Below are 12,141 nucleotides of genomic sequence, written 5' to 3' on the forward strand. Positions count from 1 at the left end.
CATTTAAACCCCATGTTGCATTACTAATTAAGCCTTGTGGGTTTTGACCATCTTTGATATCATTTTATTTTTGGTGGGGTGAGAGAACGCAAAGGACATTCAATTCTGTGGAAAACAACATGTAGTTTAAGAGCTATTTACCATCCTTTGGTAATTAAACCAATTTAATTAAAAACATAATTAAAACCCCTTCACACGTGCATAGAGCCTAATAACTTTGATTAGAAATACAGATTTCACTTTCAATTCACAAACAAGTTAATGTATACTGTCAGAAATGGTTTAACATATTTACATCTTAATTCAAATTCTTTGTATACATTTATTCTTTATCCAAATTGAAATCAACTTACAACATATTTTCCCCCAAATCACATTATCATACAATATTCAAATACAATCCAACCAAATTCTAGGTGTAATCAGAATAAATTAAACTTGTTAAGGCACACTCAGTAGTTAGTTACAAACAAAATAACTGATGCGAAAAAAGCCCTTAAAAATGCTATATAAACAAAGATGAACAATAAATGCAAAAAGAAAACACAAAAACTGAAGAAAACAATTAAGTCACACTTCACAATAAATCAGAGTTGTAGAAACTCAGCTTATCTAGTAATTAAGTTCATGTGCATTATTTCTCTAAATCATGGTGGATCAATTAACATAATGTGCTGCAACCACACATTTAAATGTTAAGAGTAGACAAATCTACTACATGTCCAAATGTAATTCTATTTCAGTTTTAATGTGTCAGAGTGAACAGTGTGAAGTGACAGTGGAAACTGGAAACATACAGGCTACAAAACCCATTTAAGTAAACCAACTAAAAGAACCACGGCTCATTTAAATGTCAATGTTTACATCTCAATCCATTTTTAATGGAGATAATTTTGTCAAGCTGCAATAATAACCACTTATGAAGTCGTAAATACCAGTTGGATGTGTTCACCTGCATTGAACTCGTTGACAACCACAGATTGGCTAATGGCCAACAAGTCAACCACAGATTGGCTAATGGCCAACAAGCTGAGTCAACCACAGCATTAATAGCTGTACTTTTAGTTGATCAAATTACGGTGTTCAAAAACAATATTAATAGATTGCTTTTTATAAATAATGTTTTGTTGGATTAAATTGCTGAACATTTTGTTATCGAGGTCATTTCCTTAGTAGGTGACATCAAAGGTCATCATGTGGGAGAAGTAGGAGCTCAGGGATGATAAACACGTTTTCCTCTAGTAATTACCAGTTGGAGGGGCATTCAAGTGGATTTTCCCCAGTCGTATGCGGTAAATACCACCTTCCCACTTGGTTATGATCGCAGGGTAAAATATATATGTGTGTAGCTTGGGTTAGGTTTCCACCATCTTGAAAAAAGGTGAAGGGATAACTGACATTTTTCAGAATTCCATATGGTAGAAACAAAACAGAGCTATGTCTAGAACCATATAAATAGAATTTGTTCAAACCGAGGGGGTCATCCAGCCAAAATAAATGGAAGCATGGTAAACAGTGACAGACTTTCGTTAGCCTTGCCAATGAAAGAGGTCATCAGGTGAGGTGAGCTTCATTCTCTGAATTCAGCTTCAACATGTTTCTCTGAATTCAGCTCCAACATGTCAAAAGTCAAATAAACATTGACCATCTCAATACAAATCATTGACCAACAATGACATGAACAGTAACACACTTTATGGAAATGTAATTTGTCTCATGCTGCCATCGCTGGCTGCTACTCTGCACCTGTGATGTCATGGCTGCTTCCTAAGCTTCCATTTCCTCACTTGGCTTCGTCACCTGGTGAGGTTAAAGGGGAGGGTTACAAACAGGAAGAGGAAACAGGAAATGCAAGGCTGTTTACTGAAGCAAGCTCCTACTGGCTGACGCCCCAATCCCAAATCGACAATAGAGCTAATTTAAACCAGGGCTTCTACCCCCTGAGCAAATGTGGAGATCTGAGAGGATTGGAAAGGTGTAAGAAATTTGGCAGAAATTCCACCTGGCACATTAGAAAACAATGTTAAGCTACTGCAACATTGCATTGGCCGTCGTCAAGACCACAAGAGCATAATAGCATAGGAGCTAGCGGCTAGGAATCGGTTGGGGATAGGCCAAATACCTATCCCCACATACGTATGAGAAACAGCAAGCTCTCTGAATATCAGCGAGAACCAAGTCCTTCTGTCAATTTCATTTCTTAATTTAGTCAGAGTGAATCAATAGAAACCACCATCCAAAAAAACAGCCCAATCAAAACAATGTAACATGGTGAAAGGGATTTACTGGCAGCACTCAGTCAAAACTAATAAAAGGCAACCACTTACAGTAGAAATGTTCCTCCTTTGTAATGCCCATTATTATAAAACAGAGACATCTAATTTTGCAACCAATGCTGTAGATAGATGGGTATTTGTACATGATTGGAGACAGGCATCAAGAAGCTTTCGGATAATTCCCGGACTAGTTCGTACCACCACGTTGGAGCCGTTTGTGTTCCAGTTTTGGTGTCTCTCTAATTTTGAGACATAGCACAGACAGTTCCTTAGCCTAGCCTTATACTGTAATGTTATACTGAACAAAAATATAAATGCAAAATGCAACAATTTGAAAGATTTTCCTGAATTACAGCTCATATAAGGAAATCAGTCAATTGAAATAAATTCATTAGGCCCTAATCTTTAGATTTCACATGACTGGGCAAGTGCACAGCCATGGGTGGGCCTGGGAGAGCATAGGGCCTACCCACTGGGGAGCCATGCCCAACCATTGGGGAGCCAGGCCTAGCCAATCAGAATGAGTTTTTCCCCACAAAAGGGCTTTATTACATGCAGAAATACTCAGCACCCGCTCAGACGATCCCACAGGTGAAGAAACCGGACGTGGTCTTGGGCTGGCGTGGTTACACGTGGTCTGCAGTGTGAGACCGGTTGGACGTACTGACAAATTCTCTAAAACGACGTTGGAGGCGGCTTATGGTAGAGAAATTAACATTCAATTCTCTGGCAACAGCTCTGTTGGACATCCCTGCAGTCCGCATGCCAGTTGCATGCTCCCTCAAACCTTGAGGTCTGTGGAATTGTGTTGTGACAAAACTGCAAATTCGATTGGCCCCAGCACAAGGTGCACCTATGTAACGATCATGCTGTTTAATGAGCTTCTTGATATGCCACACCTGTCAGGTGGATAGATGATCTTGGCAAAGAATAAATCCTCACTAACAGGGTCGTAAACAAATTTGTGCACAACAGAGAAATTAGCTTTTTGTGAGTATTGAACATTTCTGGGACCTTAAAATTTAGCTCATGAAACATGTTCATATTTTTGTTCAGTGTACTTTAAACCTCTCGAAATTAGTATGCCGTGTATCAAATTGAGATGGTAGTAACTAGGCTACAATAGAAGCGAACAGAACTGAAAAGATTGGAAACCCACATTTACACCATTGTTGATTGAGAAGAGACTTCAAGGCACCAGTATAGGGATTAAAAAGAGGGTGAACTCATCTTAAACAACATACATTAGCTACACTAGAGGCTTATGGTTGGGGGAAAAAATATTTGTTTGCTTTCACACAGACGGGAAATGCTATTAGGCTACATTTGGAAATATATGTAAGGGTTTGGAAATCGATGGATTAAAACAACTTGCATTACTGCATGTAGTGAAATGTTGAGAAACAGAACTGGGAAGGTCCACCACTTTAAATGAGGACTAACACTGGTGCGTTCAATGACAGAAGTTTTCAAATAAAATTTGAATGTTAGAATGTTTTCCTAATAGGCTATGTATTGCAAAATAAATTGTGCCTTACTTTCCGATTAGAGCATTTGTCGTCAAATGTCTTCACAAACTGATTCATTTCACACAAAATGAGAAATCACCAAATAAATTATTGGTTGTACGGAAGACAGCAGAAGAAAAGGGCGAGGCTGAGCACAGCAATTATGCAAATCCACTCCAAAAAACATCCCAAGCACACATCCAAACTATGTCCCTGCTGAGACAGAGAAAGACACCCGAAGAGGAATGAAAGTGAAAGGGAATTCTCCACCACACACAAAAAACTAAGCGAGAAGAGCACAATTTGGACAGTTTTTGTTCATCAGTTCAAAGCAGTTTGTTGTGTTTGTGTTATTATACCTTGCTTCTGAAGAGGGGCTTGGCGCTGGGGCCGCAGTACTCATTGTAGATGAGTTTGAAGAGGAAGAGGTGGAAGAGGGTGATGAGAGAAGCCACGCCGAACCAAAAGAGGAAGGGCAGGCCCGGGTCCTGCTTGGCCATGTGCTCCTCGTGTGCCAGGATGGCTTTGAGGTGCAGTGTGTGCCGCAGGTCCTGCAGGTGGCGCAGGTCCGTGGATATGTAGAGCAGTGGTGTGATGGGCTGCGTCACCATCACCGGGAACACGTGGCCCTTGGACTCTACCATTGACGACGTCAGCTCCACCGGCTCGTTGAGGCAGCCCGCCTCGCAGGCGTACAGCGCTACTGGTTTCTCCTGGGGCTTGACCGACAAATGCAGGAAGGGTTTGACCGACACGTGCAGGAAGGGCTTGCCCTCGGCGTCCAGAAGCACAGCCAGGTTGATCAGGTCCTGGTTGTAGTGGATGCCTCGCAGCGCATAGCTGTTGTGCAGCACGTCCGGGTCCGCCTGGAACTGCAGGTGGTTTTCGTTGAAAGAGAGGCCTCCGAAGCTGAGTACGGCACCCTGCATGACGCCATGGGCACCTGCCGCCACAAGCACCTTGCAACCCCTCTTCTGCAGGGTGAGGGTCCACAGGGTGACCAGCTGCAGGACTTGGGCCACACTGCTGACCCGCTCCGGCCACAGGTTATCGGCATGCATGGTGGCATGCCCACTAAAGCAGTGGTCGGCGTAGTTGAGGCTGGATTCCAGACGGGCGCGTTCTTCAGGGCCCAGGCGGCGGTCTAGCAGGGGTGCCGGCGAGGCCGAGAGGACGTAGTAGAGTGTGGTGTTGACCGTGGCGCTGGACGGCGTATGCGCATCAGTGATCTTACGCATCTCCACCCCTGCAGGAGACACACACAGTAGATTTGGAAACAGAAAATGGCTACATAGTCATTTGATCTAGAACTACATAATTCATTAGTTAGTCATTCATCATGATCAGATAGAATGCTTGTATTTTTGTAAATACTGGGTTGTGTTAATATCATCTGGGTCGTTACATTTGATTTCAATCTCTTTTTGACCGCACCCCTTTTGATTTGAACAAAAAAGTTTCCCATGTTAGAAGTAGTCAGAGTAATTGTTTGGACCTGAATGCCACAACATTTAGGATAGGGGTGCTCAAAGTTGACCCATTTTGCATACCCCACCCTACCATAAAGCATCCATGTCTTCATTACTGGAAAATATAAAAGGTTGAGTTTCATATAATTTACAAGCTTCCAAAACAGGGTTGCCAAAGTATTTGATAATTTCTTGGAAAAAAAGTTAAATAATAATAAGTTTAAATAACATTAACGTAAATGATCTAAAAACACTTTTTTAAATGTACACTGTCATTCAAAAGTTTGGGGTCACTTTGAAATGGCCTTGTTTTTTTGTCCATTAAAATTACATCAAATTGATCAGAAATACAGTTTAACAGGTAGCCTAGTGGTTAGAGCGTTGGGCCAGTAACCGAAAGGTTGCTGGATCGAATCCCCGAGCTGTCAAGGTAAAAATCTGTCGTTCTGCCCTTGAACAAGGCAACTGTTCCCCGGTAAGCCATCATTGTAAATAAGGATTTGTTATTAACTAACCTGCCTAGTTAAATAGGTTAAATAAATAAAAATGTTGTAAATCACTATTGTAGCTGGAAACGGCAGATTTTTAAATGAAATATAGGCGTACAGAGGCCCATTATCAGCAACCATCACTCCTGTGTTCCAATGGCACGTTGTGCTAGCTAAATCGAAGTTGATCATTTTAAAAGGCTAATTGAGCATTAGAAAACCCAGCTGAAAACTGTTGTCCTGATTAAAGAAGCAATAAAACTGGCATTTTTTAGACTAGTTGAGTATCTGGAGCATCAGCATTTGTGGGTTTGATTGATTACAGGCTCAAAATGGCCAGAAACAAATAACTTTTTTTCTGAAATTCGTCAGTCTATTCTTGTTCTGAGAAATGAAGGCTATTCCATGTGAGAAATTGCCAAGAAACTGAAGATCTCGTACAACGCTATGTACTACTCCCTTCACAGAACAACGCAAACTGGCTTTAACCAGAAAAAGTGGGAGGCCCCAGTGCACAACTGAGCAAGAGGACAAGTACATTAGATTGTCAAGTTTGAGAAACAGACACCTCACAAGTCTTCAACTGGCTGCTTAAATAGTACTTGCAAAACACCAGTTTCAACGTCAACAGTGAAGAGGTAACTCCGGGATGCTGGAAATTTACCAGAAAGTTTCAGACCCTTTGCAATCCTAGTTTGAACTATACAAGCGATACTCGCTTAGCCACGTTAGCTTCACCCTCATGTGGGTGCTAGCAAACAAGCTTGGTAGTACTAGGTATCAACAGCCATTGTCAGCCAATCCAGTAGGGTCTGGAAGCCATGGTGAGCTTCGACTGGTCACTTGCGCCACAATATCGTGGAGAATTTGCATAAAGTTTGTCTATTGCCAACTTTAGTCTCGCCCATGCTCACATTGCTCAACGGTTCCCCCCGCCCAGTCCGCTTCTCTCGCTTTCCTTCCAATGAAAGTGAATGGCTTCTGATATTTCACTGTACGATGCTGCTGTATATTACGAGACGCAGCCGGGTAAGCTTAGTCTCAACCGATGGTGGGCACAACACAAACACCTTAGATGATGTAAATAGGGTCTACAAAACAACATACTTGAAAATTACGTTATAGGGTCTACAAAACAACATACTTGAAAATGACGTTAACGCATTTTTTGATAGACGTTAAATAATTAAAAAGTAAATTTTTATATAAAAGCCCGCTTAACAAAATGTGTATTCAAATCAAAAGGTGTGCAGTCAAAAAGTGATTGAAATCAAAAGGTACTACCCATCCATTAATTGTTTTGTCCTGTACAGTCTACGAGAAAACCCACATACTAAATACCACAGTATTTGCACTGTAAAGAGAAAAGACATGGCATCTCAGCATTGACTTTTACTTACCAGAGATGAAGAGGTCCATCCAGGCCTGTTGGTGGTCCTGGACCAGATCTTCTATGTTAGCCCTCAGCAGCTCGCCCAGCTCTTTCTTGGCCCCCTCTCTAAGCCTAGTGAAGGTCTCCTGCAACTTGGTCGACTCAATGGGCTCCGATGTCCACACCACCGACAGCACACTTTCTGCGTACTCCGACTTGGCCGCCACCTGGATGCGGCTGCCCAGCTTCTTGGTGGCCACCACCACCAGCAATATCTGGTTCTTTTCCGGCAGAACTACGCGGCCCGACGACAGCACCACGTCTTTGTCCTCCACCTTCTCCACGCTGGCTGAGAACTTGCTCCCGAACAAGGACGGTTCAGTGGAAACCTCCAGGGTGGTGGCCCGCTCCGAGGGGTTGTTGACGTGGATCCTCTGAAGGTAGACGTTGGGCCGGCTGCGGTGGGCAATGAACTCCTCTCGGACGGTGAGGCAGTCACGGGCTGACCCGGAGCTGTCCCCCGGGAGGACACAGTGGACGGACAGGACAGCCCCTTTGCGGAACCAGAGCATGGTTGCACTCACCTCGGCTCGCTTCCCAGGGAGGTGAACACCCACTATGGGCGAATACTCAGTCTGGTGGACAGGGGCCGAGCCGGGCTGGGAGGACGAGGCCACCCACAGTCTGTTGGAGTCAATGTCCACCAGGAAATGGCCGTTACCTGTGACAAAAGGTGTGACCGCTTTCTCCTGGGGAGTGCTGTAGATTCCCTCCCCCCGGTCCACCAGTGACTTCCACCTGTGGATCTCAGTCTGGAGGCATTGTCCAGCGGGCCCCCCTGATTGGCCTGAGCCACTAAACAACCTCAAAGCGCCCTCTGAGCTAAGGTACCAGTAGAAGATGAGGAAAACCAGCAGTCCAATGAGCATTCTTCTAGCCCAGCTGCTTGACAGCACACCTGGTAGGCCCTTTAGTCTTTGCTGGAGCCACATTTTGAATTTAGGCTTAAGAGTCACTTTAACTCAAGTTTGCAACTCGTGTTAATGAGCTAACTAGCTTACGTTAGATAATGACAACAAACAAAATGGACGGTCAAAGTTGGTTCTCCATTCTAATCTGACCAAAACCAACGTTAACAGACTAGCTAGATTACCACTTAAAGTATTTCGCTAAATGTGTGAAGTGTTGTATTTCCTGTTGACAACTAGCTAGCTAACCTTTCGCTAGCAACGCACTGGTGAAATTAGCTAAACTGGTAGCTAGCTCTTTACTAGCTAGTTAGCTAACTAGTAAACTGGTACTCAAATATTGTATGACTAGCTATGTTGCTACCCAACCAAGAGCAACATACATTCCCTGTCAAACATTGCTTACTGTCAAATCTAACAACGCTTACAATAACAAGCTACTGACTGTAACAACCTAACTGTTACTATTTAACGTTAGCTAGCTATGGTGGTTGCAAACTAGCATTCTTGCGATGCAAATTAGGCGACACTTTGCATTTGTTTCTCACATCGTGGCAATACGTCCATTGAGTGCAATTGTTGCTCATTTGTTGCTTGTGTCTAGCAGTTGTGAGATTTCATTCCTTATTGAAGTGGATTACTTTGTTCAAGCAACTCACCAATCTATCGTTGACACTTTTGGATTTACTGAAATTAGCGTAAATGATGTTGACAGAAACCGGAAGTGTCGGAATTGGTTCAGTCGCATGATCATTTTTACGACACTGAAATGTTTTTTTTTTATTGCCTTTAAAGTTCTAACAATAATAGCTATTTTATCCTCGTTTATCCATCGAATCTATGCTACTACTGATGAAGCTGGTTCTGAAACGTATTCTCTGATGATACAACGTTTTGAGACAGACTGAGGAGGAGTTGGAGAGCGTCTGCGAAAAGAGGAAGATTGGAGTTAATAATTCTGAACTGAATAAGAGGATCTCTGAGCAGCCTGAAGCAGGAGAATTCTGAACTTAAACATGATGTTTGTGAGCTCGATAAAGAGTCCCTATCCCGTCCCTTATCCTTGTCCCTGTCCATTATGGCCATTATTATGAACTGTCTTCCCCTCAACAGCCTCCTGTGATGCACACCCCTTCATATTAGTAGATTCTGCTATTTCAGCCACATCTGTTGCTGACAGGTGTATACAATCGAGCACACAGCCATACAATCTCCATAGACAAACATTGGCAGTAAAACTACCCATACTGAAGAGCTCAGTGACTTTCAATTTGGCACCATCATAGGATGCCACCTTTCCAACAAGTCAGTTCGTCAAATATCTGCCCTGCTAGAGCTGAAACTTCTAGGAGCAAAAACTGCTCAACCACAAAGTGGAAGGCCACACAAGCTCACAGAAGGAGACCACTGAGTGCTGAAACACGTAGCGTGTAAAAATCGTCTGTCCTCAGTTGCAACACCCACTACTGAGTTCCAAACTGCCTCTGGAAGCAATGTCAGCACAATAACTGTTTGTCTGGAGCTTCATGAAATGGGTTCCCATGGCCGAGCAGCCACACACAAGCCTAAGGTCCCCATGCACAATACCAAGCGTAAAGTTTGGCGGAGGAGGAATAATGGTCTGGGGCTGTTTTTCATAGTTTGGGCTAGGCCCCTTAGTTCCAGTGAAGGGAAATCTTAACACTACAGCATTCTAGACGATTCTGTGCTTCCGACTTTGTGACAACAGTTTGGGGAAGGCCCTTTTCGGATTCAGCATGACAATGCCCCTGTGCACAAAGCCCATATAGAAATGGTTTGTTGAGATTGGTGTGGAAGAACTTGACTGGCCTACACTGAGCCCTGACCTCAACCACATCGAACACCTTCGGGATGAATTGGAACGTTGATTGTGAGCCAGGCCTAATTGCTCAACAGCAGTGCCCGACCGAATATAACAGCAAAGGGGGCCGCAACTCAATATTAATACCAATGATTTTGGAATGAGATGTCCAACGAGCAGGTGTCCACATACCTTTGTACATGTAGTGTATGTTTATTATATTGTATTCTTAGCTATAAATTGTATTTAAAAAAAAAATTAGTAGCAATAATTCATAAATAGCATCTTACGGGGTTCTTTGTGGAACAAATGTTGGTTCAGTTAAGAAGAACCCCTGGGGTTGTATATTTGGTTCAGTGAAAGAGTGTAGGCCTATTAATGGAATCATTCTGTCTATATATATAAAAAATAAGTGTAATTGCAAACAAATTACTTTGGTTAACATGCTTGTTGTTCTTTTTCTACTTCTACATTTCATATGCATTACATTTATAAATCTTTTATCTCCGGTACATCCAATGTGAAGATCATAAGCAACTGTACACTTTCATTGTTGACACATCCATTTGATAAACGCTATTCATATTTACAGTATAAAGACCTTGAAACCCCACAAAAAAAAAATCCAGTACAAAGGCAGGAGGGACGAGACAAAAGTAATTTAAATAAACATACCTGGCAATGTCTACATACTTACAGTCCAGCTTTCTCAGAGCAAAAAATATATACACCTCCGAAAAAAATTAAGAGACCACTGTAAAATGATCAGCTTTTCTGGTTTTACTATTTATAGGTATGTGATTGGGTAAAATGAAAATGTTGTTTCATTTTATAAACTACTGATGACATTTCTCCCAAATTCTAGATAAAAAAATTGTCATTTAGAGCATTTATTTGCAGAAAATGACAACTGGTCATAACAACATAGCAAAAAAAGATGCAGTGTTGTCAGACTTCGGATAATGCAAAGAAAATAAGTTAATATTCATTTGTAAACAACACAATACTAATGTTTTAACTTAGGAAGAGTTCAGAAATCAATATTTGGTGGAATAACCCTGATTTTCAATCACAGCTTTCATGCATCTTGGCCCGCTCTCCACCAATCTTTCACATTTGATGTTGGGTGACTTTATGCCACTCCTGGCGCAAAAATTCAAGCACTTTTGGCTTTGGTTGATGGTTTGTACCAACTCCATATTAATGGCCATGATTTTCGAATGAGATGTTTGACGAGTAGGTGTCTACATACTTTCAGCCATGTAGTGTATATGGATGTTACATGAAATAGACAAGCGTTTTGGGGAGACTGAACATACTAGCAAAAATCTGTGAGTTTTAAGTCTCAAGTCAAAACATGGATTGCCATTTATTTTACAACCCACCACTGGTGTGCGTGACCAAAGAGCTCTATTTTCATGTCATCTGACTATAGGACCTGTTCCAAACCAAGCGCCGATGCCGTTTAGCAGACCCCAGGCATTTGCATTTGTTGAAAATAGAGCTCTGTGGCCACACACATCAGTTATAGACCATATGAAACCTTGATGAAAGTTAGCTTTACAGAGATAGTTTCAAGATGGTCCGATCATTATGGATGTGGCATTGCCTGTCCCAGTCACCCCTCTCTTTAAAAGACTGTAGAACACACAAACACAACTAAAGACACAACCTGACACAAGTTGTGAGCACTTTCTAAAAGCCATTAAATATTATTGACTGAAAATACTTTTTTGAACACGCAAACAAAATTCAAGACACTTCAATTTGGCCAGTATTATTGCTTCATTAAGGTCTCATACTGGGGGACAGCTGTGAATAAACCCGTTTGAGTCTTGGCCACCTACTCTGGTCAAAATTGATGAAATTGATGAAATTCATTTCATGTCCACCAGGTGGTAGCATTGGCTAGCATTGAGTAAGCATTTTGTGAGCGCAACCATAGACTAGGAAATTCAGAGTTTTTGTGCAAGTTCCAGGGGATATATTCAGCCTCATTATTTGAATTGAGCCCCCATTACATCACACACAGTGAGTGTGTGAGAGAGAGAGAGAGAAGAGCACACTGGCATGTAATGCTATTCTCACATAAGCAGATAATTGCCGTTACTAGGCCCATCGCTCACCCTTGACCTTAAGCTAGGTTCATGACCTGGGACAGGTTCAGGTACATGTTTCAAAAATGGTGTCTTGGTTGCTAAGAACGTTGAACTTTGTGGCAATGTTAACGTTATGTCA

The 12,141-nt window shown here is 42.2% G+C and overlaps 1 protein-coding gene across 1 annotated transcript; it reads right to left on the reverse strand.

Moving 5' to 3' along the window:
• Positions 1-41: 41 nt before the first annotated feature.
• Positions 42-9,302, reverse strand: LOC118361069 (uncharacterized protein KIAA2013 homolog). Its single transcript, XM_035740809.2, has 3 exons — positions 7,142-9,302; positions 4,144-5,030; positions 42-1,800 (listed from the first exon to the last, which is right to left on the reverse strand). Exons 1-3 carry the CDS (start codon positions 8,103-8,105, stop codon positions 1,768-1,770), a joined length of 1,884 nt encoding a protein of 627 aa, XP_035596702.1. The 5' UTR covers positions 8,106-9,302; the 3' UTR covers positions 42-1,767.
• Positions 9,303-12,141: the final 2,839 nt, after the last annotated feature.

Source organism: Oncorhynchus keta, chromosome 28 (genome assembly GCF_023373465.1).
Source record: "Oncorhynchus keta strain PuntledgeMale-10-30-2019 chromosome 28, Oket_V2, whole genome shotgun sequence".
Lineage (NCBI taxonomy): Eukaryota > Metazoa > Chordata > Actinopteri > Salmoniformes > Salmonidae > Oncorhynchus > Oncorhynchus keta.